Source organism: Varanus komodoensis, unplaced genomic scaffold (assembly GCF_004798865.1).
Source record: "Varanus komodoensis strain SLA01 unplaced genomic scaffold, ASM479886v1 scaffold1, whole genome shotgun sequence".
NCBI classification, from domain to species: Eukaryota; Metazoa; Chordata; class Lepidosauria; order Squamata; family Varanidae; genus Varanus; species Varanus komodoensis.
Genome location: NW_025335268.1, coordinates 51,463,212 through 51,488,996, shown reverse-complemented (window position 1 = coordinate 51,488,996; position 25,785 = coordinate 51,463,212). Strand labels below are relative to the sequence as shown.

General features: G+C 43.0%; 1 protein-coding gene across 1 annotated transcript in view; it reads left to right on the top strand.

The window, feature by feature from the left end:
* The first annotated feature begins 1,652 nt into the window (after positions 1-1,652).
* The window catches only part of CLVS2 (clavesin 2), a 48,569-nt gene continuing 24,436 nt past the window's right edge, over positions 1,653-25,785 (top strand). The window contains exons 1-2 of the mRNA XM_044449071.1: positions 1,653-2,041; positions 12,098-12,272. Coding sequence (XP_044305006.1) covers positions 1,653-2,041; positions 12,098-12,272 — 564 coding nt within the window. The remainder of the gene's footprint in view (positions 2,042-12,097; positions 12,273-25,785) is intronic.

The window sequence follows — 25,785 nt, the reverse complement described above, 5'->3', positions numbered from 1 at the left end:
AGGACCGTGCTGGGTAATAACAATGCGCGGCGGGGTTGATCTGGACTAACACGCAGCAGCCGCCGCTGCCGCCCAGGGAGCCTTGATTGACGTAAACCTGCTAGAAGCGGCGCATCGAACACAAGGCAGAAGTCGCCGGCTGCTCGTGCGGGAACACAAAGGCGGAGGCGGTTCGGCTCCCAGCAGCCGCCCTGCTGCATCTTTCCCTCCGAGGAGACCAGCGCCGACCAGCGCCCGCCTCCACGCCCTGACTGGGGCCGGGCGGGGCGGGGTGAGGGCCGGACGCCCGCGGGAGGACCGGCAAACCCATGAAGCCACATGGGCATGTCCTTGGCGCGGCTGCTTCTCGCTGAACGCCTTTGCCCTGCCCGGCCGCTTGCCATCCGAGGAGTTGCTGCCGTAGCTGATGGATGCCGGAAGGTGCCGCATTGCCTTGCGTGTGTGTTTGGCTTGCTTTGCTGGTAGGAATTACTTGGCGGTGCCTTGCCTTTCCTAAATGCCCCTCTCGGATTTGGCTTGCTGGGGGGGTTTGCAAGGCGATCGCATCCGCGGTGTCCTGTAAGTGGGGAAGGAACCGGGAGGCTCTCTCAACCTCCCCACCCCACCCCCGCCGGAAGACCTGAGAGAAGACGGCAGAGGAACATACGACAGCTTTGCTGGTACTAGATGAGATCACTGTGCATGTAGGAGGGGAAGAAGGGTGGGGGGTGGGGAGGGAGAAATCCATCCCGAGCTCCATGGGCTAGAAAGGGTGGGGAGGCAAAGAAGATCCTCGTTTTAAAAATACAAAACCCCAAAGCAGCCCTGCAGCAGACCAGGTGCCTGCCCCTCGAACCCAGTCGCACATTGACTTTTAGGTACATCGTCGCCTGGGGATTTTGTTTTGAGGGGGCTGGGGAATGGGGGAAATATCCCTGTGGGAAGCTTTGAATTTCCCCCGCATTTACTGTCTCTCCTCTTCCCTATAGCTGTTCCAGCCAAGGGTGAGAGCTCTGCTTTGCACAGAGGAGTAGGGTGGGGGTATTGAAGAGAGAGAAAATTCAGTCCCTATCAGCGTCATCCCCTAATTTGGGGAAAGTCACTGTGCGGTTGTTTTGGCCTTCTGCTCTGCCACCGCGATCCTGCTGATCAGCATGCTCTGTGTCCCAGCCACAGTGACTACTTAATCCAAGGGACAGTTTTGTGTGGGAGGGAGTAAACCCCCTTGCTTGAGCAAGAGGATCGGAATACTAACTCCATCCACTTGGGCCCCGCCAAAGCTGTTATTTCCATCAGTCAACAGGCAGGAGCAGCAGAGGGATAACGATTGGGTTCAATTATATTCCAGGTCTAGTTTTGCTGCAGCTTTATGCTGTTAACAGGCACGGAGAAGGTGGGAATTTGGCAGGAGGAGGAGGTGGTTCATGGGGGGTCCCCAGATGGGCCTGAGTGGGATAGAAAAGGCAAATGGGCAGGAAGCTTGTCTTACAGATTGAACGGCATCAGATATTTCCACTGAAGAGGTTCATGCGATAATGCGAAGGCACACAGAACTCATTGGATTCTAGAAAGGAAAAGAAGGCTCTCTTGATTGTTAAAAAGACGCCAGGTTTTATTGCACGCTGGGGGTTGTGTCCCTTCTTACTTAAAAGAAGACTGGAGGGAGCAGCACCATGACTCATTTGCAAGCAGGTCTGTCCCCAGAGACCCTGGAAAAAGCCAGGCTGGAACTGAATGAAAACCCCGACACCTTGCACCAGGACATCCAAGAAGTACGGGACATGGTGATCACCCGGCCTGACATTGGCTTTCTCCGCACGGATGATGCCTTCATCCTCCGCTTCCTTCGGGCCAGGAAGTTCCAGCACTTTGAGGCATTTCGCTTGTTGGCCCAGTACTTTGAGTACCGTCAGCAGAACCTTGACATGTTCAAGAGCTTCAAAGCCACTGACCCGGGCATCAAGCAGGCACTCAAGGATGGCTTCCCAGGAGGGCTGGCCAACCTTGATCATTACGGCAGGAAGATCCTGGTCCTGTTTGCTGCCAACTGGGATCAAAGCAGGTAAAGGCAGAGTTTAGGTTCTAACACAGCTGTGGGAGGCCAGGATGGGCTGAGACACTCACCTGATCGTTCACATAGTGCTGCAGTCTATGACATTCCATTTGGTCCCAGTGATTAAACAGTTGGTCAATAGGCTATTCATGCTAACAGAGTACCCAAAGTAAGGCACCTTGTTTGGTCCTGCCTTCTGTTTGGGGAAATTGTAAATCTGGCCCAGATACTCTGTGAGAAGGTTAAGCTGATGTCTCTCAAGTTCTTTCCAGACTTCAGTTTCTGTGATACGGAAAATCTATATACACGGGTTCACATCTGCATCTGTACTGTAAAATATTGGAGAAGGAGTAACTATGGAAGCTGATGTGGCCCCTTTGCCTGCAGGGCTGGACTAGGCTCTTTTACTGATTGCCTTCAATAGCTGAGGAAGAAAAGGGCCACTCTTGATTAATTGGCTTTTTATTTTCTTCTGAACAAAATAATGATGCCATGTTAGCCATTTGTCGTGCTATATATATACCCAATTCACTTTAGTCTGCTTTTGTGAAATGGTTTCATTCATTCAAATATTTTTTTAACCTGCACCTTACCTAGTAGCTTCCAAGCTGATGTGCGGTAGACATCAACATTAGGTAAACAAAAAGCAAGTACCAAGAAACAGTATCCTTTCATGCCAGTAAACAGTATCCTTTCATGCCAGTTGCAGATTAAAAGGCAGGAAAGGGCAAGAAAAATTGCAAGAAGACTTGATACAGGAGAGCACTTTAGAATGCCAGGGCAAATAGAAACGGCGTCTTCTGATGGCAGAAGGGGGATGATTGTTGGCACCAGTTAGACCTCCTGAGAAATGCTGCCACTGGGGCACAGTAACCAGTCACTGGGGGCAGAGTCAGTGCGTGAGAAATGATTGGGAGTGCTCAGTTGCATGTCGCTGCTGCCCGCTGTCCCCACTGGACGGCAGCTTCCCATCTCTTAGCTGCAACTTGGGCTTTCTTCGCCCTAAGAGGATTTGAGGTGAGTTTCCTTATCATAAGCAACAGTGTTCATAAGAAGAAACTCAGTATGAAATAGGAAACTTGTATGTTCAACACTGCTATGTCTTCTTATACTAATGAAGTTTTATTAACCCTAAAGCTTAGCCTAGTTCTGGCTGCAACATAATGATGCCTCTAGTGGGCAGAAATAAGGGATACTTGTCATCATGTCAGAGAAAGGGAAATATATCCTTTGTCCAAGGCATTTTTTTACCCAGAGGATGGGGGAATGGGGGCACAAAGAGGGGGTTCAGGTTGCCCAAGACCCACAGTATTAACAGGGGCAGGCAGAAGGACAATTTGCAGTACATCAGTGAAGGTTTCCAAACTCCCACTGGTTTAAGAGGAGAGATAGCAAGAGAATCCTCCGCTGCCGGCACTAAATTAGGCTGCTGAAATCAAGAAGGCTTGCCATGGGGAAGTGGGGAATAGGAATAGGTTTGTGCATCAGAGGATGTGCAAGCTCCAGTTCTGATAGTTCAGATTAATTCCTGGGCTCAGTATCTGCTCAGAAGTATCTCGTTCTTCAGCCCTCTTGTGTGAACCCCAGAGCTAGAGAAAGCAACTTCTTTAGGTCTCCTGAAGTAAAACCTTGCTATTCAATTCATTCCTCTTCTATTTATTTCATTTATGACATCACATGGTGCTCCTCCAAGGAGCTCATGACACCATTCTCTCCCTCCTGATCATCACAACAAGTGTAGAATTCAAGGTCATTCAGTGAGGTTCTGGCTAGAGTGGAGATTTGAACCTTGACTCCCTGGACCTAGTCCCAAACTAAAAGCTACCCCATTCAATTCACAAGACATTCAAACTTCAATGCTGTTCAGATAGGATGTGTGCAGGATGGTTCTGCTTTCCTTTGGTCATGTCCCACATTGTAGCAATTCAGACTGAGGCTCTGTAGCACATGGGTTGTCCCGGCTATTTCAGGACTTCCAGAGACAAGCTTTCTACTTTCATTGTAGAAGTTGAAATTGAAGCTGGTGTGGGAATTTCCCAGAAAAATGCATCACTTGAGAAGTTACAAATGCTACATGGGGGCCAATCAGAGTAGAGCAAAATACCTGGTGTAGAAGTACTGTTTGAACTGTGTCTTTCATTTCTGTCACTTTGGTTCTATGGGAGATGACAGATCTAAGATAAGTGTTGGATGCATGCTGATTAAGAACTGTGACAAAATGAAAAAGAGTTTCCTTTGTGTTTGGATCAGCACTTTGGCAGGTACCTTAAAACAGCATTATTTCTACCATTGAATATATTTATCTGAAAAAAAATGGATGCCTTTCTAAGCTAAAACTCTGCATCCTTCAATAGGCTAAAACATAGTTCACTTATAAAGAACAGTGACGGCAGAGCAGTTATACAAATATTTCTTAGCAGAGAATTGAGTAGTTAGTGCCAAAGAAATTTAGGGAGAATTTCTCTTTAAATTTGCTAAGCAGATACAATGTCAAAGAAGATAAAACACTTGTTTCTCACAGTAAAGTCAGGTTTGCCCTACACTTGCTCACTACTGTCTGAAGAAATGCCTTTTTCCTGCATAAGTAGCAAAGCTCAAAAGCTTCTAGTCTACAAGAAAAAGGGCATTTAAACTCCGCTCATGAGTCAGCTTGTAGTAATTTGCCTGTCCCTAAATTCAATACGCATGTATAGTTGTTACCAGGATCATAATTATCCTGAGATGTGGGTTGTTTCTAAATGAATAAGAACTATAGTGTATACAGTTTGTTGCTAACATGAGTTTGTCATTTACATAACTCCAATTAGTATCAAAACAATTAAGGAATCTGGAAATTGGGTGTGTTAAAAAAAAATATGGCAAGCACATTGCCTTGTGCTAAACAGCTATAATTTTACTGAGGGAAAGTCACATTTAACATGGGAATTACCCCCTCCTCATGACTTTAAATGTTGCTGAAGAGGCAGAAATGCAACTGGTGATGCTTCTCCCATCATAGCATCTTGGTGTTAGGAAAAAATAAAGGAATGAGCTTGTTTGGGGGTGGGAGAATTCTAACTGGGAGAGACCTAAGCAGAAATCTATCTGCAGGTGTGGGAGAACTCTGCTTGTGAGATGAAACTGGAGGTGAGGCCATAACAGTGGAAGAGTGCATGTTTTGCATACAGAAAGTCCAGCAGTGGCACCAAAAATATCATGGGGTGTGCTTAGACAGGAGAGACAAGGCATGTTTTGGGATATGGGAAGCACCTCAGATTTCTGAAAGAAATAGAGTGGGTGGGCAGGTGCAGGCCACTTCCTGGGGCAGGTGCAGGCCATTTCCTTGCCCTGCTTTCTGGATGTTGCCCTGGGAATGCACTATGTTCAGTCCCCACCTTTACAGTTGAAACTATTTTGAATGTCAGATCTAGCAAAGACCTTTTCCTGAGGCCCTTGTGGGCAGTTACTAGTAGATGTAGACAGAGCTGGGTTTGATGGCTCAGCATTCTGACTCAAACGCCCTGTCCACTTGTTCCTTCCATGCAGATAGTAAATGTGGAGAGACCCTCTGGCCTCAGCCCAGTTACCCTGCATTTGGTGGCAATGTGAAGGGGACTCCTACATGCAGGCAGCTGCTGCGTGCAAAGGTCCCTCCTCACAGTCCAGAACCTTGCACAGAAGCATAGAGGATGCACAAAGCCCTGTGGAAAAGTGTGCAGGAAATGTGTACAGAGGCAAGAAGGGGACTGAGCATGACTGTAAGACAGCCTCATAAGTCTGTAAATAAGAAGCCATGATGAGCAGCTGCCAAGCAAGAACAAAAGGTTACCTAATTCTCTCAGCGAGATCACTTGGAGTCATTTTACATTTGGGAAAGAGGAACCATGCTAGTCTGTGGCAGGAAAGACGGAATAGAAATTCAGTGGCACCTTGTTGTGGCGTGGGTTTTCTGTGAGCACACTGCTGAATTAACAGGTGCATGAAGTGAACGGAGGAGGTGGGATGACATTATAGTGGAGAGCGCAGTGCTTTACTCTCATTCTCAGGTTTTAAATATCGATTCAAGCTCAGATGCTTCAAACTAAGCTATGCCATAGAGACTACAGTGTGCTACATGCAGTGTGAACAATCTATATCTTGTCAGGAATGTCTGTGGAACATGTAGTCCCATATAATACAAGAATGCCATATTTGCTTCAGGCAGTTCCAAGTGTCTGAGCAGTTCTGCCCCCACAACCATAAGGGAGAGGTAGTCAGGTTTTTTTGCAGTTTCAATATGAGATTTTTAGGATGCTGGACCCAGCACCCCAATATCAATTCTGTACGTTGCTGCTGCAGTTTAACAGAGCTGTGAGATATGTACAGTCCTGGTTATAACATTAAGCAAGCCCCATTCAATAAAAAAGGATGGGGAATCTATGGCTTTCCACATGGTATTGGACTCCAGTTCCCATCAGATCCGTCCAGGTCCTATTGTAAATCCAATGAACTTGCTTCCAGTTTATTGTGCGTAAGATGATGGTGCATCTGTTTAAATCTGTTTTGAGGTTCAGAACCAAGACAAGTAAATTTTGCTTCTTGTGTGCATGCACAATGATTACTTTTCAGTTGGCTATCTTTTAATGTATAAAATATTTTAGAATTGAGATAAACAGAGGTTTTGTAATTGTGTGGATAAATAGGAGGGACTGAGCACAGTTAACTTAATCATGGACCATGGACTCTCTTTAGAAACAAGTTATCCACAGTTGGGTACATAAAGGTGACCCATGAGATACCATATGAAAATCTAAGGTTGCATCTGGGTCAGTTGCATACAAAACAAGAGTTTAAATTTCTGCCTCATTTCTTTGTTACGTTTTTATTTTGCCTCTCTTCCAGGGACCCCAAGACAGCATATTAGTTGCCCCTCTTGTTCAATTATCCTCACAACAGCTGTGTGAGGTAGGTTGTGAGGCTGCAAGCCAGTGAGCGGCTCAAAGTCACCCAGTGAGCTTCACAGCTAAGCGAGGACAAACCTAAGTCTCCTGAACCCATCCTGGCATTCTAGCCCCTATACTACACTGATTTCCAGTATGTTCATCCATCTCTTCTGTATAGTAGTATTGAAAAGCAGCAGCTCCCAATTTACATTTTCCACCCTATAAATTCTTTACCAGTTTTAATGAAACAAACTTAAAGGTAGTGAAGGAAATTGATATCCTTACCTAAACCACAAGAGTGAGTTTTGTATTGTAGATAGCACACAGTTGTCTCTATGGGTCTCACATAGTGCCTGGGTTCAGACAGTTCAATAACTCTCACTAAGAGGTTGAGTATTGGTAGGATGTGGGTTGTTGCAGAACCATGAGCTATTGGTGAAGCATGGGTTATCTGAACACAGGTGCACTAAGAAGCTATGGCTTTTTAACCATGAATGACCCCTAGGGAGAATTGTTGCTGGGTTGTGAACTGTGGGCTATTCACCATGGATTCAGGCAACACAATAACCCATTTTTCTGCAACTCACAGTTAAATGACAACTCACATGCAACCCATATTTAACCTTTGAATGTGGATTATCATGTTGTCTGAACCCAGTGAAATCTACTTTAGTAACCCAAATAACATTGAATGAGGCACATACTGTTTATTTTGAACCACTTGAAAAGTCATTGAGAAATTCCAGACGTAAGTACCCAGTACTTAAAGAAAAGAACATCCAAAGCACCCACAGCTAAAATGACATCTCTGGAGGTATAAGAATAACTAACCCACCAGTAGCATCCTTGTTGCTCATTCTTTTCATAATTTGTAAAGGTATGGAGCATGATATTATTATAGCTGGAAGTGATCAGTTTGTCTGATAATAATGCACGGGGGAAGGTGGGAGAAAAGAACCTGACGAAGGAAACAAGGCAGATTTCATCAGATTTAGAACTATATTAGAATAAATGTACTATTTGGGAAATCGACAGGATGAAAATATTAGCGGTATTCCGAGAATCGACACAGCTAGGAAAAGCTTCAACCGTGTTCTCCTGGCTCCTATTTGCATACCAAATACCTGAGCATATATTTCCCCAAATTCCCCCTCCTAATGGTCCCCATCATGGATACTGTTTGGGTGTCTGTGTTTGTAAAAGCATGACATTTGGTGTATTTTTATGTTGTATTTGTATATGTTATCTGCTCTTCAGCAGTATAGAAATTTAAGAATAACAATGAGTCAATAATAAACATTTTCTTCTAAGGAAACAACAGGATTCTAGTGTCCTTTCAAGGCAAACACTAAAAGCATGAAGAATTTTTCATCCCACCCCCAGAGCAAATGTGGGCAAATTTCAGATCCATGCTTGACTTCATTTAGCTCTACTTCAGGCATATGTTTCAAGTCCTTAAGTTCTAGTTCAGAATGGGACATGTGTTGCAGCTCATCACTCAGTAGAATAAAGTAATGAAGTCTGTCAGAGGCCTGTGAAGGAACTTCCCGTTTACATTCATCCCCCTACTGTGCTGCCAACATAAATAACAATAAGGATGATTGCTCCCACCTATCCAGTTCAATAAATGTTGGATATTCCAGGTCTAGAGTGAATCCGAGGTGAGCTTTTATGCAAATAGTTCCCTTTATGCAAATTGCTCCTTGCTGGGTGAAGACTTTAATGTGGATTCTTTCATGGTAATTCATTTGATGCCGCTACTTTGAAAACAAAAGTTTATAATTTGTGAGTTTCAACCCTCACTTGGGGCTAAAGTTCCAAATTGTAACACTGGATTAAAAAAAGATTTAAAATGTTGCTTTAAAGGTATTCTATAGTGCATTTTATGTTCTTTCCTAACTTGCAAAATAACCTTGCTTATGTAATGTTAATCCAGAAAGAAGGCCACTTAAGAAATTAAGGAGCCCCACAGAGATAGCATATTGACTTCTATTTTTAAATACTTTCTGTAGGTCTTTCTTGGATAAGCAGGTCTTTCTAACCATCTTGTTCTTTGGAAAAACAATGGCTGCAATCCTGAAAACAAGTAGGCTGCTGGAATCCCCCTGATTTCCATGAGCTTTGTGCAGCCTGAAAACCAGCAAATTGTAGCCCTGGGTTGCAAGTCTCTTGATGACTAGCTAATGAAAATTGCACGGGAGCGCCATTAGGGAAGGGCGTGGAAGGGCACACTTGAAGCAACATTAATCTTGCCGGGGGGGGGGGGGGGCGGGGTGTGAGGCAGGGGCAGAAGCATTTGCAAGTGTTTTCCACTCAGAAATGGCTGCTGAGTAGCCTATCCAAAAGCTGCATGGGAAGACCCTCAAATCTGTGTTTCAAAATGGTGCCTATGTGGTAACCTGCAGGTAAGTATACCTTCTCCTTAAGCATCTGTTTTTCAGTTTTTTAATGTCCCAGTGGCTACTCATTGATTGAAAGGTATCAGAGAACGTGTCCACATGTTTCTTTCCCCATAGCTTTCCCTAGAATATAGAGCTCAGAAGCAAAACGCACAGGCTTTTTATGGAGGAATGTCCAGGTTCAACCCTGGCACCTCAAGGCAGGGCTGGGGAAGCCCTGGATGAAACCTCAGAGAGCTGCTCCAGAGATGAGCATAGAACTTGCAGGTCGCAATTATTCCCCAAAGTCTTAAGCCTCCTCCCGCTGCTCTGCCACCATCAAATCCAGCCCCCCCCCCCCCCCCCGTATGCATTTGTCATTTCTTGGCCAGTAGTGAATGAAGAGAGATCTCTATGAGGATCTTTGTGGGAGGGAATCTACAGAAGGTGATCCCTTCCCTCAGAGGGCCTCATACGGATTGCTGGGGTGTGTGTGTGTGTTTGTGTGTGTGGCTGTCTATGTTCATGCATGCATTTGGCTTGTGGGTTTAAACCCAGACCCCCAAGCCAGCATCAGTGTAGCCCTTGGAGCCAAGATGGTTGCACATCTAGTGTGGACAAGACTGAGCTATTCAGATCAGTGGCTCAGCATGGAATAAAGCAGGGTTTTTTGTAACTAGCCCTTGTCAGTCAGTGCTGAAATTCGGCCGTTCCTCAAGAGAAACATTTTATTATAATGGTTCCAATTTAGACGGTCTCATGCACACTGGATAGTACGTCCATCTCACCAATGAAAGGCAGATCTGTCATTGTTTGGTGACCCCATCTATCAAAGTTCAGCTCATGTTGAGAAGATTGGTAGTAGCATGTTCAGCTGCCAAAGGCATCACAGAACTGTGGAGGGGGGTGGGTGGAAATGCATACATGAAAGTGATACGAAAAGTGATACGTAATAATGTGTACTAGACTTTTGGACACTTGATGGAACAGTGAGCAGTGTTGTGCAGTGGTTAAGAGTGCAGGAGTGGGACCCAGGCGACCTGGGTTCTAGTCCTTGTTCAGTCATGAAGCCAACTGGGTGACTTTGGGCCAGTCATAGACTCTCAGCTCAACCTACCTCATAGGGCTGCTGTTGTGGGGAATAAGATTTAGAGCAGCAGGAGAATGGTATAAGCCACTTTGAGTTTGTTGGGGGGAAATTTGATTTTATAAATCAAATAAATAAGTGTAAATATATGATTTCCCCCCGTATATTAGGACGATGATGTTGATTCATTTTATTTCTATTCCCTCAATAGCTGAAGACGACAATATTCATGGTACCCTGAAGCCTTTTTAAAATTATTTATCTGTGGTTCTATATGACCCTCATTGTGGGTGATTCTGTTGACTTAAGATAGACAACTGTTTACTGAATGGCCATTTACCCTGGTTTGAAGGAACACAATGCACTTGAACTGCGGCAGCTAAGTAGGCCTGATGCACTAGGAGTAATATGTAAGCTGCTTTGATCTCTCTAGAGGAAAAGTAGAGTATAAATATGTTGAATAAATAAACACACCCACTTGTTAATCCATTATTTGTATACATCTGCCAATTAGAAGGAGAATTCTATCACTCACCTGCTTCCCCAGATCTGCTAAGAAACAAGTGAGCACATTTGTGTGTGTATATATGTGTGTGTAAAACATTTCTATACTTATACAAATGATGATGTCATTCAAGATGTCATTGAATGACACAGTTGCCCTTCTGCCCATTGGTGAGCTGGTGATGGATTCCTGGTTACCACTACTTTACTATCACTGCCTAAAAAAGGAGACCATGCCAGTGAATCTGATGTGTAGGGTGGGACACCTATTTGGGGCAGTCTAATATACTAATAACTCATTATTAGTTCTTGCCTCAGTAGCTGATTTTGACTATTTGAGAGGGAGGGGTTAAGGTATCTTGAAGACATGTTCTAGGAGTTCTGTCTGCTTGTTTTTGTGTTTCCTGTGCAGAGAAATGGGTTAAAAATGAAATAATTTCATATAAGCAATCAAGTAATTCATTACAAGAAACAGTACTATACAAAAAAGAAACAGTGCTATACAATTTAGAGAACTGAAAAAGGCAAGAATATGGAGTGTCACTTCATGGAATAAGAAATGCAACTTGCTTCATATATTGAGGTTACAAAATTACACCTGCTGTTGTCACTGCATGAGGAATGCAATGTATGAATGCATCCGCAGCCTGTCTTTTAATATTATCTTTCCAGTAGTAGGCACTGTTGCAATTAAGCATTTGTGAGTGGGCTTGCATCTGACTAAATATATATTATCACAAAGGTGCAGAGCTTCAGGCTTGATCTGGTTTGATCTGGCTCTAGAGGACTTTTAACCCAACCTTCCACGTCTCCCCAGAACACCTCACCCTTTTCCCTGATGGCACGTCCTGACTGTTGAATGGTTCTTTAGTTTTGTGCAGTTTTTCTCTATTCTAAAAGGCTGAAATAGCTTTCCCATGGCTTAGCTATGGGCAATAAAAGGCGTAAGCTAAAATATGCTACTTTTTTTGTTACATGAGTTCCACCCCTTTTGCCTTTGGCCTGCCCACCTCTGGAACAGGAGCATCAAGGATTTCTCTGAAATGGTACTTGGCCATCAGGCTGAACGTGGTTCTGCACCCCTGCTTTATCAGACACAGCTGTTTTGTAGCTCATCAACCAATAGCAAAACAATACCTTTTCTGCCTGCATCTGAACAGTGTTGACTGACTTAACCCAATCTCTTCTCTGACAGGTACACATTGGTGGATATTTTACGTGCCATACTTCTTTCCTTAGAAGCCATGATCGAGGATCCAGAACTTCAAGTAAATGGATTTGTTTTGATTATAGACTGGAGCAACTTCACTTTCAAGCAGGCTTCTAAACTGACACCAAGTATGCTTCGATTAGCCATAGAAGGCCTTCAGGTAAAATGTATTTTTATGCATTATTCATATTTCTCCTTCCTGTCATCTCTCCCAAGTATCTCCCTCTGTTTTCCAATTGATTCCATGTGAAAAACAGAATAAAAGGAGAGGAATGTAGTTTCAAACAACCCAGGAATGGAGATTTTAGAGCTCCAAGTGGGAAGTCATGTTACTTTTTTTGCAGCAAAATCAACAAAGAATGTTGTGGTATCTTAAAAGCAGAGAAATTTATTGTAGAATAAGGTTTTGTGGAATTCAGCCCACTTTGTCGTATATCTGAAGGTTTCTCCTAAGTTCCAAGTGTATTTATGCACACATTGTGTGTGTGTGTGTGTGTGTGTGTGTAGGGGGGCTGTGAACAGGTCAGAGAGAACTGAAATGTAAGAACTGCAGACTGATTATTATTATGTGTTCACCAGGCATTTGTGTAAGCAGTTATTGTGTGATAATGTAGTTGGCCTTGTTCTGATGAGCTAGTAAACACATGTACTGTCTTTCTATAAAGAAAAAACTTTGATGAATGATAGCTCAGTTGCTTTGAATTGAAATGTGTTTTTATAATGCTTTTACTCAAGAATACTACCGGAGATTTGAGTTGCTTATGCATTTCCCACAATTTCTAATTAAACTGAAGAAGAATCAGTTTGATACCCTAGTGGTCCTTTTTCTTATGGCTATGAAAAGTATGATGTACGTGCTTCATGAGTGCCTGACATCTGTGAGGTCTAAGGAGGCTGGAGAACAACAAAAACTGTCAGAACCTCTTTCAGCATGTGGAAGTAGATGATCATGTTCTGTGCACTACTGTGGGTTTCAAATGTGATTTGGGTACAATGTGTGTGCGTGAGAGAGAGAGAGAGAGAGAGAGAGAGAGAGAGAGAGAGAGAGAGAGAATCTGCAACAGCATGTCTGTGCTTGTGTAAATGGTGACAAAATTAATTGTAAAACAGCAACAAAAGTCATCTTGGGAGTCCTGTGTGCTAAGGACATGTGAGACGATCTAACTCAACCCTTTCCAGCCTGATGCTGCACTGGCCGAAATGCTAGAAGTATTAGGGAAGAGCAGGTTGGGGAAGCCTGATATTGCTGTTAGCTTTCATTGTTCTTGTCTGTGCATCCCAGCCTGCATATCCCCTCCCTTGCATTGAGGACATCACCCTACAAGTGGGGCTGCCATTGTCTTGTATACTGAATAACAGCCCTGTTGCATATGCTAGGACCTGCTTCACTCTATTCAGTGGGAGTTCTGAGGTAGGACAGCAGCTACAGGGACGTAAAACCTATGCTCCAAGTACTGTCTGGACCACCTGAAGCATCTCTCTGTGTCTGAAAAGCATAGTTCTGAGGTAGCCTAAATGGCATGCTAGCCATATGGAAAGCTTGAGGTTTGAAGTTCCAGGCTGTATAGGAAGCAGAATGTTACCACATGGCTAATTCCTTAGATGTCAACCATCTCTCAGAGTGCACTAATACTTGGCCATAGGCTAAAAATGACCAGAACTATGACAGATAAAGTATTAAGAGGCCCCTATGCAGTCAGTGGTTGTGTGATTCTTCCTGTAGCTTGTGCTGACAGAATGCAGATACTTTAATGCTGAGTGGCCGTTATGATGAGGTGTTTCTTAGCCATTAACTGCATACTTGATTAGAGTGATCTGCAGGCTAAAGTGCTTCTCTTGGATTGTTAAATCTTTGAATCATGATGCACAATTCTTTTATATGGTGCTGATAAACTGATTCAATTAAAGTGAATATTTATCTAAGAGGAAAATTGAAACTCTTATGTCCAAATATTGATATGTTAGTGTCATACTTACTGCGGTTGAAGCAGCAAAGGGTTTTTTCCCCTCTAAAGGAGGATGGCAAGTCTATTTCCCTCTTTCTGGTGTTATCTTATAGTTTTGCATATTGTGCTGACACTTCCTGGTCCCTTCTGTCTTTTCCTCTTTTCCCCAAGCCTCTAGATGCTCTACAATGGAAGAGCTCCATATCATACCCTTTTTATAAGCACTATCGTCTTCTTCTTTAAACCCATCTGGCAAATTTGACCTTTGCCACATATTTTCCTCTCTGGAAAAAAATGCGCAGATTTGCTGATTTGCTCTTCACTTGACAGCTTGCAGATTTGCAGCTGCCGGATTCATGCAAAGCAACCTTTATCCAGCCTTGCTTGGTCAGAGTCCATGAATGTTGCCTACTGCCTTTTTACAGCAGACATATACTAGGACATTGGCCAGGCAAGGCTCCACAGTTTGGGCAGCTTTGGGCAGTTATGAAGGACTCCCCCCCCCTCCATTTTAATTATACACTTTTGTGCCAACCCCCCAGAAAGAGGGGGGCGAGGCAAAAGAACAAAAAGGTAAGGAGCCAGTGGCAGTCACTTCAACATGTTACTTGGGCTTCAGTGGAGTAGCTGTCACTGGCACCAACACAGGACTCAGAAAAGGGGGAACAAAATGCAATAAAGCAAGCTTGTGTTGGAACAGGGAGCAGGAGAATGAGGTACCAGCCAGAGCCTGGGGAAAGAGTAGGAGCGCAGCCCCCAGTAAGCCAGATAGTCTCTCTGGTGCCCCCTGGGTTGTTCTGCTAACAATCCACACTTCATAGCTTGTTTGCAAGCTGGGTTTCCTTGTCATACAAACTCACCCATAAAGATGATTTAACCTATTCACTTGTCGCTGAGCAAGCCCAGGTAGAGTGAAGAAATGCAGATTCATTTGGGAGCTGAGGGAAAAACAACTTGCTTAATTTCATGTTTGTTTTAGTGAGTGTTGAAAAATCTAACTTTTTCTAGATAATGCATTGCAAACATGCTTGCTCTTCTGGGTACCATTTAATTGTACTTTCATTGTTTCTTATTGCTTTGTTAACCACCTGGGAAATGTAATTTTTATGTTGAGCATGTGGGTTATAAATTATGTAAATAAACAAATAAATGACAGAGTAATCCAAAACAGGGCTGGGGAGAAGTAGCGCTGGAGATCCACAACTGCATTCCAAGCTCTCTGGTTTGTAATTTAAAAAAAAATCACTAATGCTAACTCCAGGCTAGCCAGGCTGAGGGGCCAAAATAAGGGCATCCTAAATGGAACAATTTTGGATCTGCTCCTCCTTGTCCATAGAATGCCCTGTTGGGCTTTCTATCAGCTGCCACCAGTATGAGAAAACTGGAGGAAGATTACTGCCCATTTCAGTGTAATGGCGAACTCCAGCAAGGAGGCACTTCCCCCTTTCCAGTGGGGCTTCTCTCTGCTGGCAGAAGCCTTGGCAAGGCAGTAACACACCATCCTGCCCAACCATCAACATCAGGTTGTTCAAACCCTGCACCTATGAGTTGCCGAGGACATAAGAATAGCAAACTGGGCTACTTCAGGCTCTGCAGTGACCAGTTGGTGAGTAGGTGGAGAACTGTTGGAACACATGTGCTGAGTGGTTGTTAGGCAATCTTCCTTCCTTTTGTCTTGTTTCCTCTTCTAGAACTGAAGAGGGAGGTCTGACTTTATGTTCCTTTGTTGTGTGTGAGAAATAAAGGGTGAGTGTCCTTCAGGATACCATTAGCGTGCATAGGTAGATTTTAAAAAGCCCTATAGTTCCAGCATTTCCCAGCCAGCCATGGGATTGAGCATTAGCAAAATAAGGAAACTTACTTGAATGGAATGATAACATAATACTTAGAACTTTTATGGTGAGATCAGTTTATGATGAAAAATATGTATGTGGTAGGTGAAAGTTACTAAGGCCTCTTCAGCGCTTTCATTTTGGAACATAAATGGAAGCAGCTTGGATTCCAGTTTCGCTCTCCATAATGTCCCTCAAGGCTGCAGAGCAAAAGCTTTGTAGAGATACACTGTTGTGTCAGAAGTCTCTCACGGGCTGTGTATTAAGAGACACTGACACAGGAAAATACGTTTCCCACTGAAGTCAGAAACAGCCACATCTGAAGGCACAAGGAAGGAAAACACCTGGGGAGCAACTTCCTTGTTTTGCTCTTCAAGAAAAAAACAAAACACACTGGTGGTGACATGCCTTGCCAGAATTAGGCCAGGGCAAGGACTGGAAGGGGGTTCTCAGTAGCTGTCACAACTGATGGCTGCTTGGTGGATAACGTGTAACCTGAACTGCAAAGCATGGGCCATAGGAAAGAAAGTAGCCAAATGCTTGGAAAATTCTTGGGGAAGAAGCATTAAAAAATGGAAGAGATTACAAGATGTCCTTCACCCATCCCATCCCTTCAAAGCATGCATTGCGCAGCCCAGCCGCTTGCCCTTTGATTGAGTTAATGCCCGTGCAGGTGTTTCTATGCATTTGCTTCAGCCTAAATTAGGAAGTGCGACAGGTATGTCAGCCCCATTCCCAGATGGCACCATGTCCACAGGGGCCTGGCCGTATGTTCCAGTCATGGGACCACTGTAGTGGTGTTTAGCCTACCACGGTTACACAAGCATGTTCAGATATTCATGGGGTATGTGCAAAGATTTAAATGACATTTGGGTGTGCAGAGATGTTGGAAGTGGAGCTTAAATGCACACTTACATTACCCACTCCTGCCTGCACAGTAGTGTTTTTTGTGTATAGAACAGGCCTTTTTATGAAGTAGACTGAAACTGAATAGGTGGAGAAATGTAAGTAAATTCAAAACCACATGAGTGCTCCTGCCTTTATGGTTACTTTGAAGCAATGTGAGCAAGTGATGCAGTAGACTTACTGGACCACCTAATGCTTAAAAGGCTAAGCAGAAGCTTTGGAATCATACACATCATTTCTTTGCTTCCAAGCAAAAATGAATACAGATGAAGAGAAAGATAATGCAGTTACATGTTCAGAATGTTGTTAATCTTTTTCAGCTGAGAGTGAGTTTGTGCATGTGTACATATGCGTGGGCATGTGCATGTGCATTTGTTAAGAAAAAGTATTGGAAAGGTTAAGCAAGATGTCAATTGTATTACAAATTCTTATGTTAAATGAAGAATCAGTTCATATAGATCATCAGTGACAAAGCACATGGGGAGGTAGACACAGGAACACATATTAAGCATATTAATGCTCTGGATTGGAGTGCATGAAGGCTAATGAGCCAGTCCCACTAATTTTTCAAAGTGGACTTCCAGGCTACAACTTGCTTTGTACACCTTCTTCCCTGTAAGCTGGCAACTGGGGAAGCAGAGCGCAGAACTTTCAGTAAGGATGGGAGAGAAATTAATTTGGTTCCATTTTAATACTGACTGACCCATTTTGATCTTCCTGGACTAATACAAGTATTAGATCACAAACATCCATTGGTTTTCACACACCTCTGCATGTTACAATGCAGTTTGCTGGTAAAAAAAGGAACCCCAAAATATGTACATTAGGGAAAACTGTGTTCAAAATTCGTACTGATGTTCAAAATTCGTATTAATTCTTGTGGTGGCTTAAAAAATCCAAAATTGATGTGGAAATGGCAGGTAATTAACTTTTGCCTGAAAAGCATTGCTACTTTTTAGTACTAGGGGGATTTGTGCCAAAGGCTGCCAATTTCTGGCTTCTATTCTAGCTTGTAGGACTTTTAAAAAGCAGCATTGGTTTTGTGTCCAACATAAGTATAATTTGAGAGAAGATCATAGGTGCTTTTGATAAATCCATGGAGGACTTAATAAAGCCAAGGCTATTTTGCATTTAGCTTATGGTATGCCACGTAGTTACTGAACTGAGTCCATTAGAGAATAAATTATTTTTATCTCAAAGGTCAAAGAAAAACCTACATTGCGTCTGGTTAGAGGTGCATATCAAGTTTCAGTTAAGTTAAACAATAGCGGCTCCAGGGTTTGAAGAAATACCACACTGGTGTTTATGCACTGTCAAAGATTAATGTCTAGTTTCCAAATAGTGTAAAAGTCCAGCACAATCATTTAGGGCACAATTCCTGGGACGGTTGTCCAGGTAAAGCACAATGCAGCCAGGCATCCAAGCATATCTTCATCCAATCAGTGCTCCGTTCTGCATGAATATTTCACATGGTTTGTGCTGCAAGTAAGCTTTTCACAGTTCCCACGACTTCCATGGATCTGACCCAGGAGTCATTCTCACCTGTTTTATTAATGCCTTTCAAGTCCGACAAACCTGTTGTTTAAAATATGTCCCTGTTTCCCATTTTCCTTTTTATGTTACTATAGCTAATTGGCCTTCACACATCACTGAGTTTTTTCAAGCAAGTCAGTTAATTAATAAAATACTTTTAGAAAATCCTTTAAAGAATATGCAGTTCTTCCTTGCTTGAAATATTTCCCATGTTAATTAACACTTCCACAGCTTCTCACATGTATGGAATGCTCTACACGCCTTCTCACTTTCTGTTCTCAGTATTACTGAGTCCAGAACAGGGACCCATATTTTAACCCCTGTTCATTTCCAACTGCACCACACTACTGAGAGAGGACGCCAAACAGAGGACGCCAAAACCCTCCAACACCCTATTTATGGAGACCTCTCAAGTCTTCCAGGTCATTGGATCCATGTTTCCTTCCTCTTACATTTCCATTCAGGCATCCTTGACAGCTTATTTCCACCACCCAACTCTTCATACAGACTCCTGCAGGCTGAGATATGTCACTTGGAAAGTGTCTAAGCAGTATACCAATTGCAAGTAGTTCTATTTATGGTATTGGGAGGGGGGTTTTTTTACCCCCCCCCCCCACCACAACTAGTTCAAAGAGGCTGGAATAATAGAAAGCTTCTTTGGACAGGTGTGGTTAATATGGAGCTTCAGTACAAGAAAGCACAAAATGGCTGAGGCAGGGTGAGAGGGGGCACCCTCATTTAACTGGTTTTGGTGAGCCATTCGCTTACAGCTGGAAAATGTTGCATCAGGGGGAAGAAGAGATGAGCAAGTGAATCATTGCTTTTGCGGCTGTTCTTCTATCCTGCCTGTCTTCTTCTTGCAATGAACTCACGGTGGCGCACTAGGTTCTCCCCTCCATTTTGTCCTTACAACGACAACGACAAAGAGGCTGAGAGTGAGTGGAGAAAGCTGAAACACCCCCCACCCCCCAGTGAGCTTTATGGCTGAGTAGCGAGTGCATCAGTTCTCCCATATCCCCAGACCAGCGCTCTAATTGCTATACCTCCTCTCTTAGCACACCAGGAGAGGAGCCCTGCTGGGTATTGTGAAAGCAGTATGTGGAGAAAGGAGCACTCTATGTGGAATGGAAAGTAAACCCTGGATGTCATTTATTACATCATTTCAGTTTCTGTGTCAAGGGAATACATAACAATTTAAGAAACTATGCAATATAGAAGTTTGCAAAAGTGTGCATGGTGGAGAAAATTCACAGGGAGACATTTATTTCTATATCTCATAATACCAGGACCTTCAATTATCCCAGGAATGTGATTGTGGACAGTACTTCTTCACCCAGAGCATGGTTAAGCTATGGAATTCACGTCCAATAGATGTAGGATTGGCCACCAATTTGGATGACTTTAAAAGGGGATTGGACAAATTCCTGATGACCATATACTATCGACAGAGGTAGAAGCAGTATGCTTGTGTATACCACTTACTGAGTGACAGGTAGCTGGTTGGCACTAGAACAGAATAGAGGACCAGATGGTCTTTCAGTCTGATCTAACATGGCTCTTCTTAGGGAAGGCTGATGTAAAGGATGCTGTGAGATCTTGCAAAACCAGGGTAAGTTCCCAGGAAAGAAACCCATGAAAAGCAGGTAGATGGATTAGAAAGGTTCCTAGCAGAAATCATTTGGGAAGAGGATGACTTGACCAAGACTCTGAAGATTTGCCTTTCTGGAGGTTGCTTATTATGTATTTATTTATTTCTCTACTGCCCAATAACTGAAGCTCTCTGGGCAGGTAACAGCAATTTATGGAATATAACGAAGTATAGAATACATAAATAATACGTATTATGGCTTAAAATGTCAAAACAGCATTTAAAACAGGATTTAAACAATTTGAGCAAGGAAAACAAGTTCCTTACAGCTAGACCAGCTAGAATGAAAAACAGCAGACCACCCTAATTCACCATTAAAGCCATTAAATGCTCTGGCACTGAAATGATAGCAGATTCGGCACAGGGTGGGGAAAGCCTTCCATAAACAGGAGGCCGCCACCAATGAGAACCTGTTCCTTGTTGCCACCATGGAGCCTCCTTTGGAGATGGTCCCCAGAAGAAGCCTTCGTATGTTGAGGAGGAGGTCCAGGTAGATTTGGGTCCACAGAGGGCTCAGGGCTGAGATCTGTGTTGTAAGAGTGTAAAACAAAGTTCTGAATGGACCTGAGTGAAGCAGAAACTTTTACAAAAATAGCAAGCCTAGAAGATCAAGTTGAATGATGTTGTGCATTATGTTGCCAAAGAATATCAAAACTTTTTTTTATATCCATCTCTCATTTTCTTCAGATTCCCTTCTCACATTTTAGAAATCTGTATGCTTGAAAGGTGAACATGGGCTGTGAACGAAAAGTAATGTTTAGAAGTAAACTTTAAAACTGCATTTTATCTGGTAGCAACAAATCTTGCAAGCTGCAAAAGCCAGATGGTTCTCCCTTTATTTGCTTGTTTAAAATTTGAGGACTGTCCCCCACTACACACACAGAGACACATAAAGCCATTGATTTAGGCTTTCTTTTATGGATGGAAGGTGCTGAGTTGACTCACTTTTGCAACAGAGTCAAATTTACATAATTTTATGAGGCCAAAGGAGGAGAAATCACATCCTTCATCACTGCCCATATACTTAAAGTTTGTTCTGCAGTTTCTGTTCCTTTATCTTGCCCCTCAGTCGGTCATAGCGCACTATATACTATGAAAAACAAATCAAATAATGAAAGGCTTGTGCAGGTCCTACAGATCTGTAAGCAAAATAGGGTACCCAGTACACCTTAGAATTTTCCACTGTTGTTCAGCTCAGCAAAATAGGGAATGTTATTCCAGTTGCCTAGGCAACAAAGTCATCTTTCCTCTTCCCTTTCCATGAACATTTTCCCACCATTTCAAATGTTGCCCCTGAAAAGCTGCAGAAAATGGGGCTTGCTTCTGAGGAGCATAAAAGTGTTTCTGAACGTTACATTTCTGGTTAGGGGAACAATGCCAGACAGAAGCATCAGAACTGGAGGATGCTTCTTTGCTACCTCTGTCCCTTGGCCTGGTGAACAGGCCGAAAGAACTGTTGCCAAAGGTTGCATTTTATTTCATTTCACTGCATTTCAAATACTTTATATTGGTAGTTTTTGGTGTTTTAGAACACATTTTTGTAAACATTCTTGGCTTTTAATTTCTGGCAATCCTAAAATGTAAACAGATGTCCCACATGTGTAGGTTGGTGGAATCTTTTGCACAGAATGTTTGCTGAGCTTCTGAGCAGATGATATTAAAGTATGAAATGTAAGGGAAGCCATTGAAGTCTTCAGGGCCTGCATTGGCTTCTTACAGTGTTTAGGACACAATTTAAAGCAGGAACAGTTCTAGGAACTGAAGTGTGCTCAGGCCTATAAGACTAAAAAAAAAATCCCCAAATTTTCACATGCAATTTTATATATGCAAATATATGTGCATAATTGGACATAATTACTGTAACAAGTTAGAGAAGAAAAACTAATTACCTTCTTACTTGTTTTTCAGGACAGAACTGTAGATTTCCCAAATGTCACTTGCTTAAAATATACCCTTGATATGCCCACACTTTTTCTCAGTCTTCAAGCCCAAATGCAGATAAGGATAAAGTGCCTACCCCTAACACTAACCCTAACCCTGGGACCAGAGAAGATTTGTAGGCCACGTTAAATATCTGCCAGTTAATTGCAAACTAAACAAGCCACACTGGCAAGGGTGAGTGTGGGAAAGCATTGTAGACATAGCCTGCAAACTTACAGAATTGCCAGGCAGTAGTCCATAGTTAACAGAGTGGGACTTGTTGTTGTTAGTTGCGAAGTCGTGTCCGACCCATTGCAACCCCATGGACAACATTCCTCCTGGCCTTCCTGTCCTCCACCATCTCCCGGAGTCCAGTTAAGCTCATACCAACTGCTTCAGTGACTCCATCCAGCCACCTCATCCTCTGCCGTCCCCTTCTTCTTTTGCCATCTATTGTTCCCAGCATTAGGCTCTTCTCCAGGGAGTCCTTCCTTCTCATTAGGTGGCCAAAGTATTTGAGTTTCATCTTCAGTATCTGGTCTTCTAAAGAGCAGTCAGGGTTGATCTCCTCTAGGACTGACCGGTTTGATCGCCTTGCAGTCCAGGGGACTTGTAGGAGTCTCTGAGTAAATCCTCACTCTTCCCCCACATTCCTCACTCTCAGTGGACACCAACCTTGACTGGAGGACATTGTATTGCTCCTCCCTGAACAGACGAGGAGGCAGAAAAAAACACTGTTCACAGTGACTCCTTGTTTTATTTCAAATATTTTGTCATTCTTGGGTTCCAGTTTCTGTAAATCTACATCAAATATTGCAATATTAAATTTCGGGAAACCACATGGTCATGCAATCCATAGCTGGGTACCTTTATTAGGACCAACTAAAATTCCCAATAAAGATTAATATTTCTTGTGGACCAGCATGGCTACCTTTGCTTTTGCTTATCTGTTCTTTAGATTACCAAAGCTATTACCCAGGTTTTTCTCTAGCTCTAGAGAATGGAACTATCTTCAGGTTACATAAGATTAGGTGCAGCACGGAGCATACTTACTAAGAAGTAAAACTTGGATCCTATAAATGCTTATCTCTGAGTAAATCCAGATGCTTACAATTGGAGTAAGTATGTTTAAATTTGATGCAATCCCAAAGATATTTCCCTACCAACATATATCTTTTTAGCCCAGTTGAATACATAATTTCCTACAGTATCTTGGAGGAAGGCCTCTGGCACTCTGATATATGAGCAATCAGTGTGCACGCTCTTCCTCTTCCGGCTTGCAGAGGCTGAAACCCAAGTACAATTGCCCCACAGCAGTTGACTGGGTGGGTCTCCACAGAATCAGGCACACTCTAAAGATGGCTCACATGGGTGTCATTTGGAGTCTGGATTTCATGGAAATAATGAGGAGACAGTGGAAGGAAAGGTGGCAGTCTCCCCCCTCCTTTTAAAAGGCTGGTGCCTTTGTGCTATACGCACTGTTAGTCTGCCATAGGATTAAATCCGGAGGTCTCCTGATAACTCAGTATTGGTGGGTTCAGAAAAAAGAAACAGACTTGCATTAAGGCAGATAACAGCCATTGGGGCAGCTCTAAAGTTCTAGGCACTGCTCCAAAGGACCGGGGCTTATGCCTAGATGAGCTCTAACATACAAGCCACCTATGATGTAAGATGACAGAAACATAGAAACAGAATTCTTTTCCATTTCCTGTTATGGTACTTGTTGAATATCGGTCTCATGCTGGTATTTAGCCTTAGATGGAGTGTACCACCTGCTTTGGGCTGCATTCCCAAGCAACACAACTCAGAGAAGATCTGGTCCCAGCATGCCAGGGGGCTCTACTGGCCTCACACCATTTGTGGGCTTTCCCATTACTGCATTCCCTTTGCCTCCACCACCTTCTCCTCTTTTTTCTATTTCAAGGGGAATCCATGGACTGTAGGTGCACAGCATTGTAGGAGGGAAAGCTGGGTATAGTAGGTATTGTAGTGTGTGGTGGGGACAGTTAATAAGAAAAGTCAATGGCTTAATGATTGGTTGGTCGGTCAGTGGTTCAGACATTGCTTATCTAACTCCTGTGTCCTTCCTTACACATGGGTGCAGATGCTACCGTACCTCAGCAGAGATCTCTGTGTGGTGCCTATCATACAGGAAGTTTAGAAACAGTGAGTGTTACGTGTACCGTTTATGGTATCTGATGGCCATTGCCCAGTTGAGGAACTCTATTCTTTTAGCTGTCCAACAAAGCCAAACAACATTCATCTGCTAGAGAATATAGTATATGTAAGGCCTTTTATTTAGTGGCCAGAGAAAGGCAGGTTGCTATATTAAAGGCAGATCAGTGTTTAATATACTTTTATTTTTATCCCTTTGATGGTATTTTAACACCCTCACCTGCTGCCCTTTGGCGTGTGTTTAAAAATGCATAGACAATAATTAGGAAAGGAGCAATTTTCTCCCATCACCATTTGCGGCTCACTTAAGCGTCGAAGTTCTGTATTTATTCTCCTGTTCCGCAGTTTAATGTGTGTTTGCATACTGGCTGGTCAAGGCTCACCATGGTAACCGTCAAATTAAGTGGCCAGCAGCTTAGCATCCAAGTGAATGGGAAATGATGCCGATAACTGACATAATTTCCAGCATTGGTCCCTGACATACTTTTTTACTGCAGCTCAGCATCACCTAAGACCAGAATGGCTAATTAGCCAAGCCTGAATAGCCTTTCATGTCACCAGTGTGGTTCTTCATGCCATTACAGAAGAACAAGCAACAGTAATTAATTGTTCATAGACAAGAGTGATGATTAGTTCCCTTTCCATTCAGTAGGTTTGAAAAGAAAAGGGAGTTCATGGCTGTTTGTGCTGATGATAGGTTGTCATTTGGACAAAGGCAGAGATGCAGCAACCCGTTTCAACATGATATTCTTTTGTTTCCATAGATCAAAAATCCAGCAAGGAAAGCAACCAAGTGTCACCTTAGTCAGGGGTGAATACAAATAATAACATACGTTTTCAGTGAATAATGGGCCATATGTATATCCCCCAAACTGTTTTGCCATCCTTCTGCAATGTATTATTCCAATTTTTGTGTGGGTAGAACTGCTGTTACTAACAGCCACTGATTGTTTTGACTTTGCACTCACAGCAGCAATCTCTCCATGTTGAACCCATCAGATGTGAAAAATACTTGCCTCTCTCTGTCAGCATACAAATAATATCGATGGCATCAATATCCTCCTAGAATTATGAATTGTTGCCACAGAGTACATGCACAATCACCTCTCCTTCTACATGTCTGGATTTCTTTCCCCATTTAAAATCAAATTTTGCGCACTGGAAGCAATGACCACCCTACCCTATTCAGTCAGCTAGACATGTTAATTTTGCTTGTTCTGTCTTGGTATATTCAGATTTTCTTTCATGCTGCCAGATAAGGTGAATATTGACTACTTTGCTGTGAAAGATTGTGTAATTGTCCTTGCCCTGCTAGCCTTATTTCTCCCCACAAATGTCCCTGCATTGTCCCTTCAGCTGCTTTGTACAAAGTGTAAATGGAGCAAACATGCAGTAGTAAAGGTACTGTGAGTGCTGCCTCTGTTAGAAAAGGCAGAGGCAAGATGATGCTTCGCCCTAGCATTTACTCCCCAGTAGCACACTGTCATCGGATTATTACATGGTTTCTGACATAAAACTTAGTGGAGTATTTTTGTGCATACTATGCAGTTGAAAAAACAAGCCTGGGGCGATTTTTTTTCTGTAATTGGAATCTGAAAAACAAGGTATATTACATGTATATTATAGGTATTTCTTTCCATCTGTGCTGCATCTCTTCCATAATGCTACCAGTGCTTATTTCAATACATTTAAATGTATGATTATTTATACATT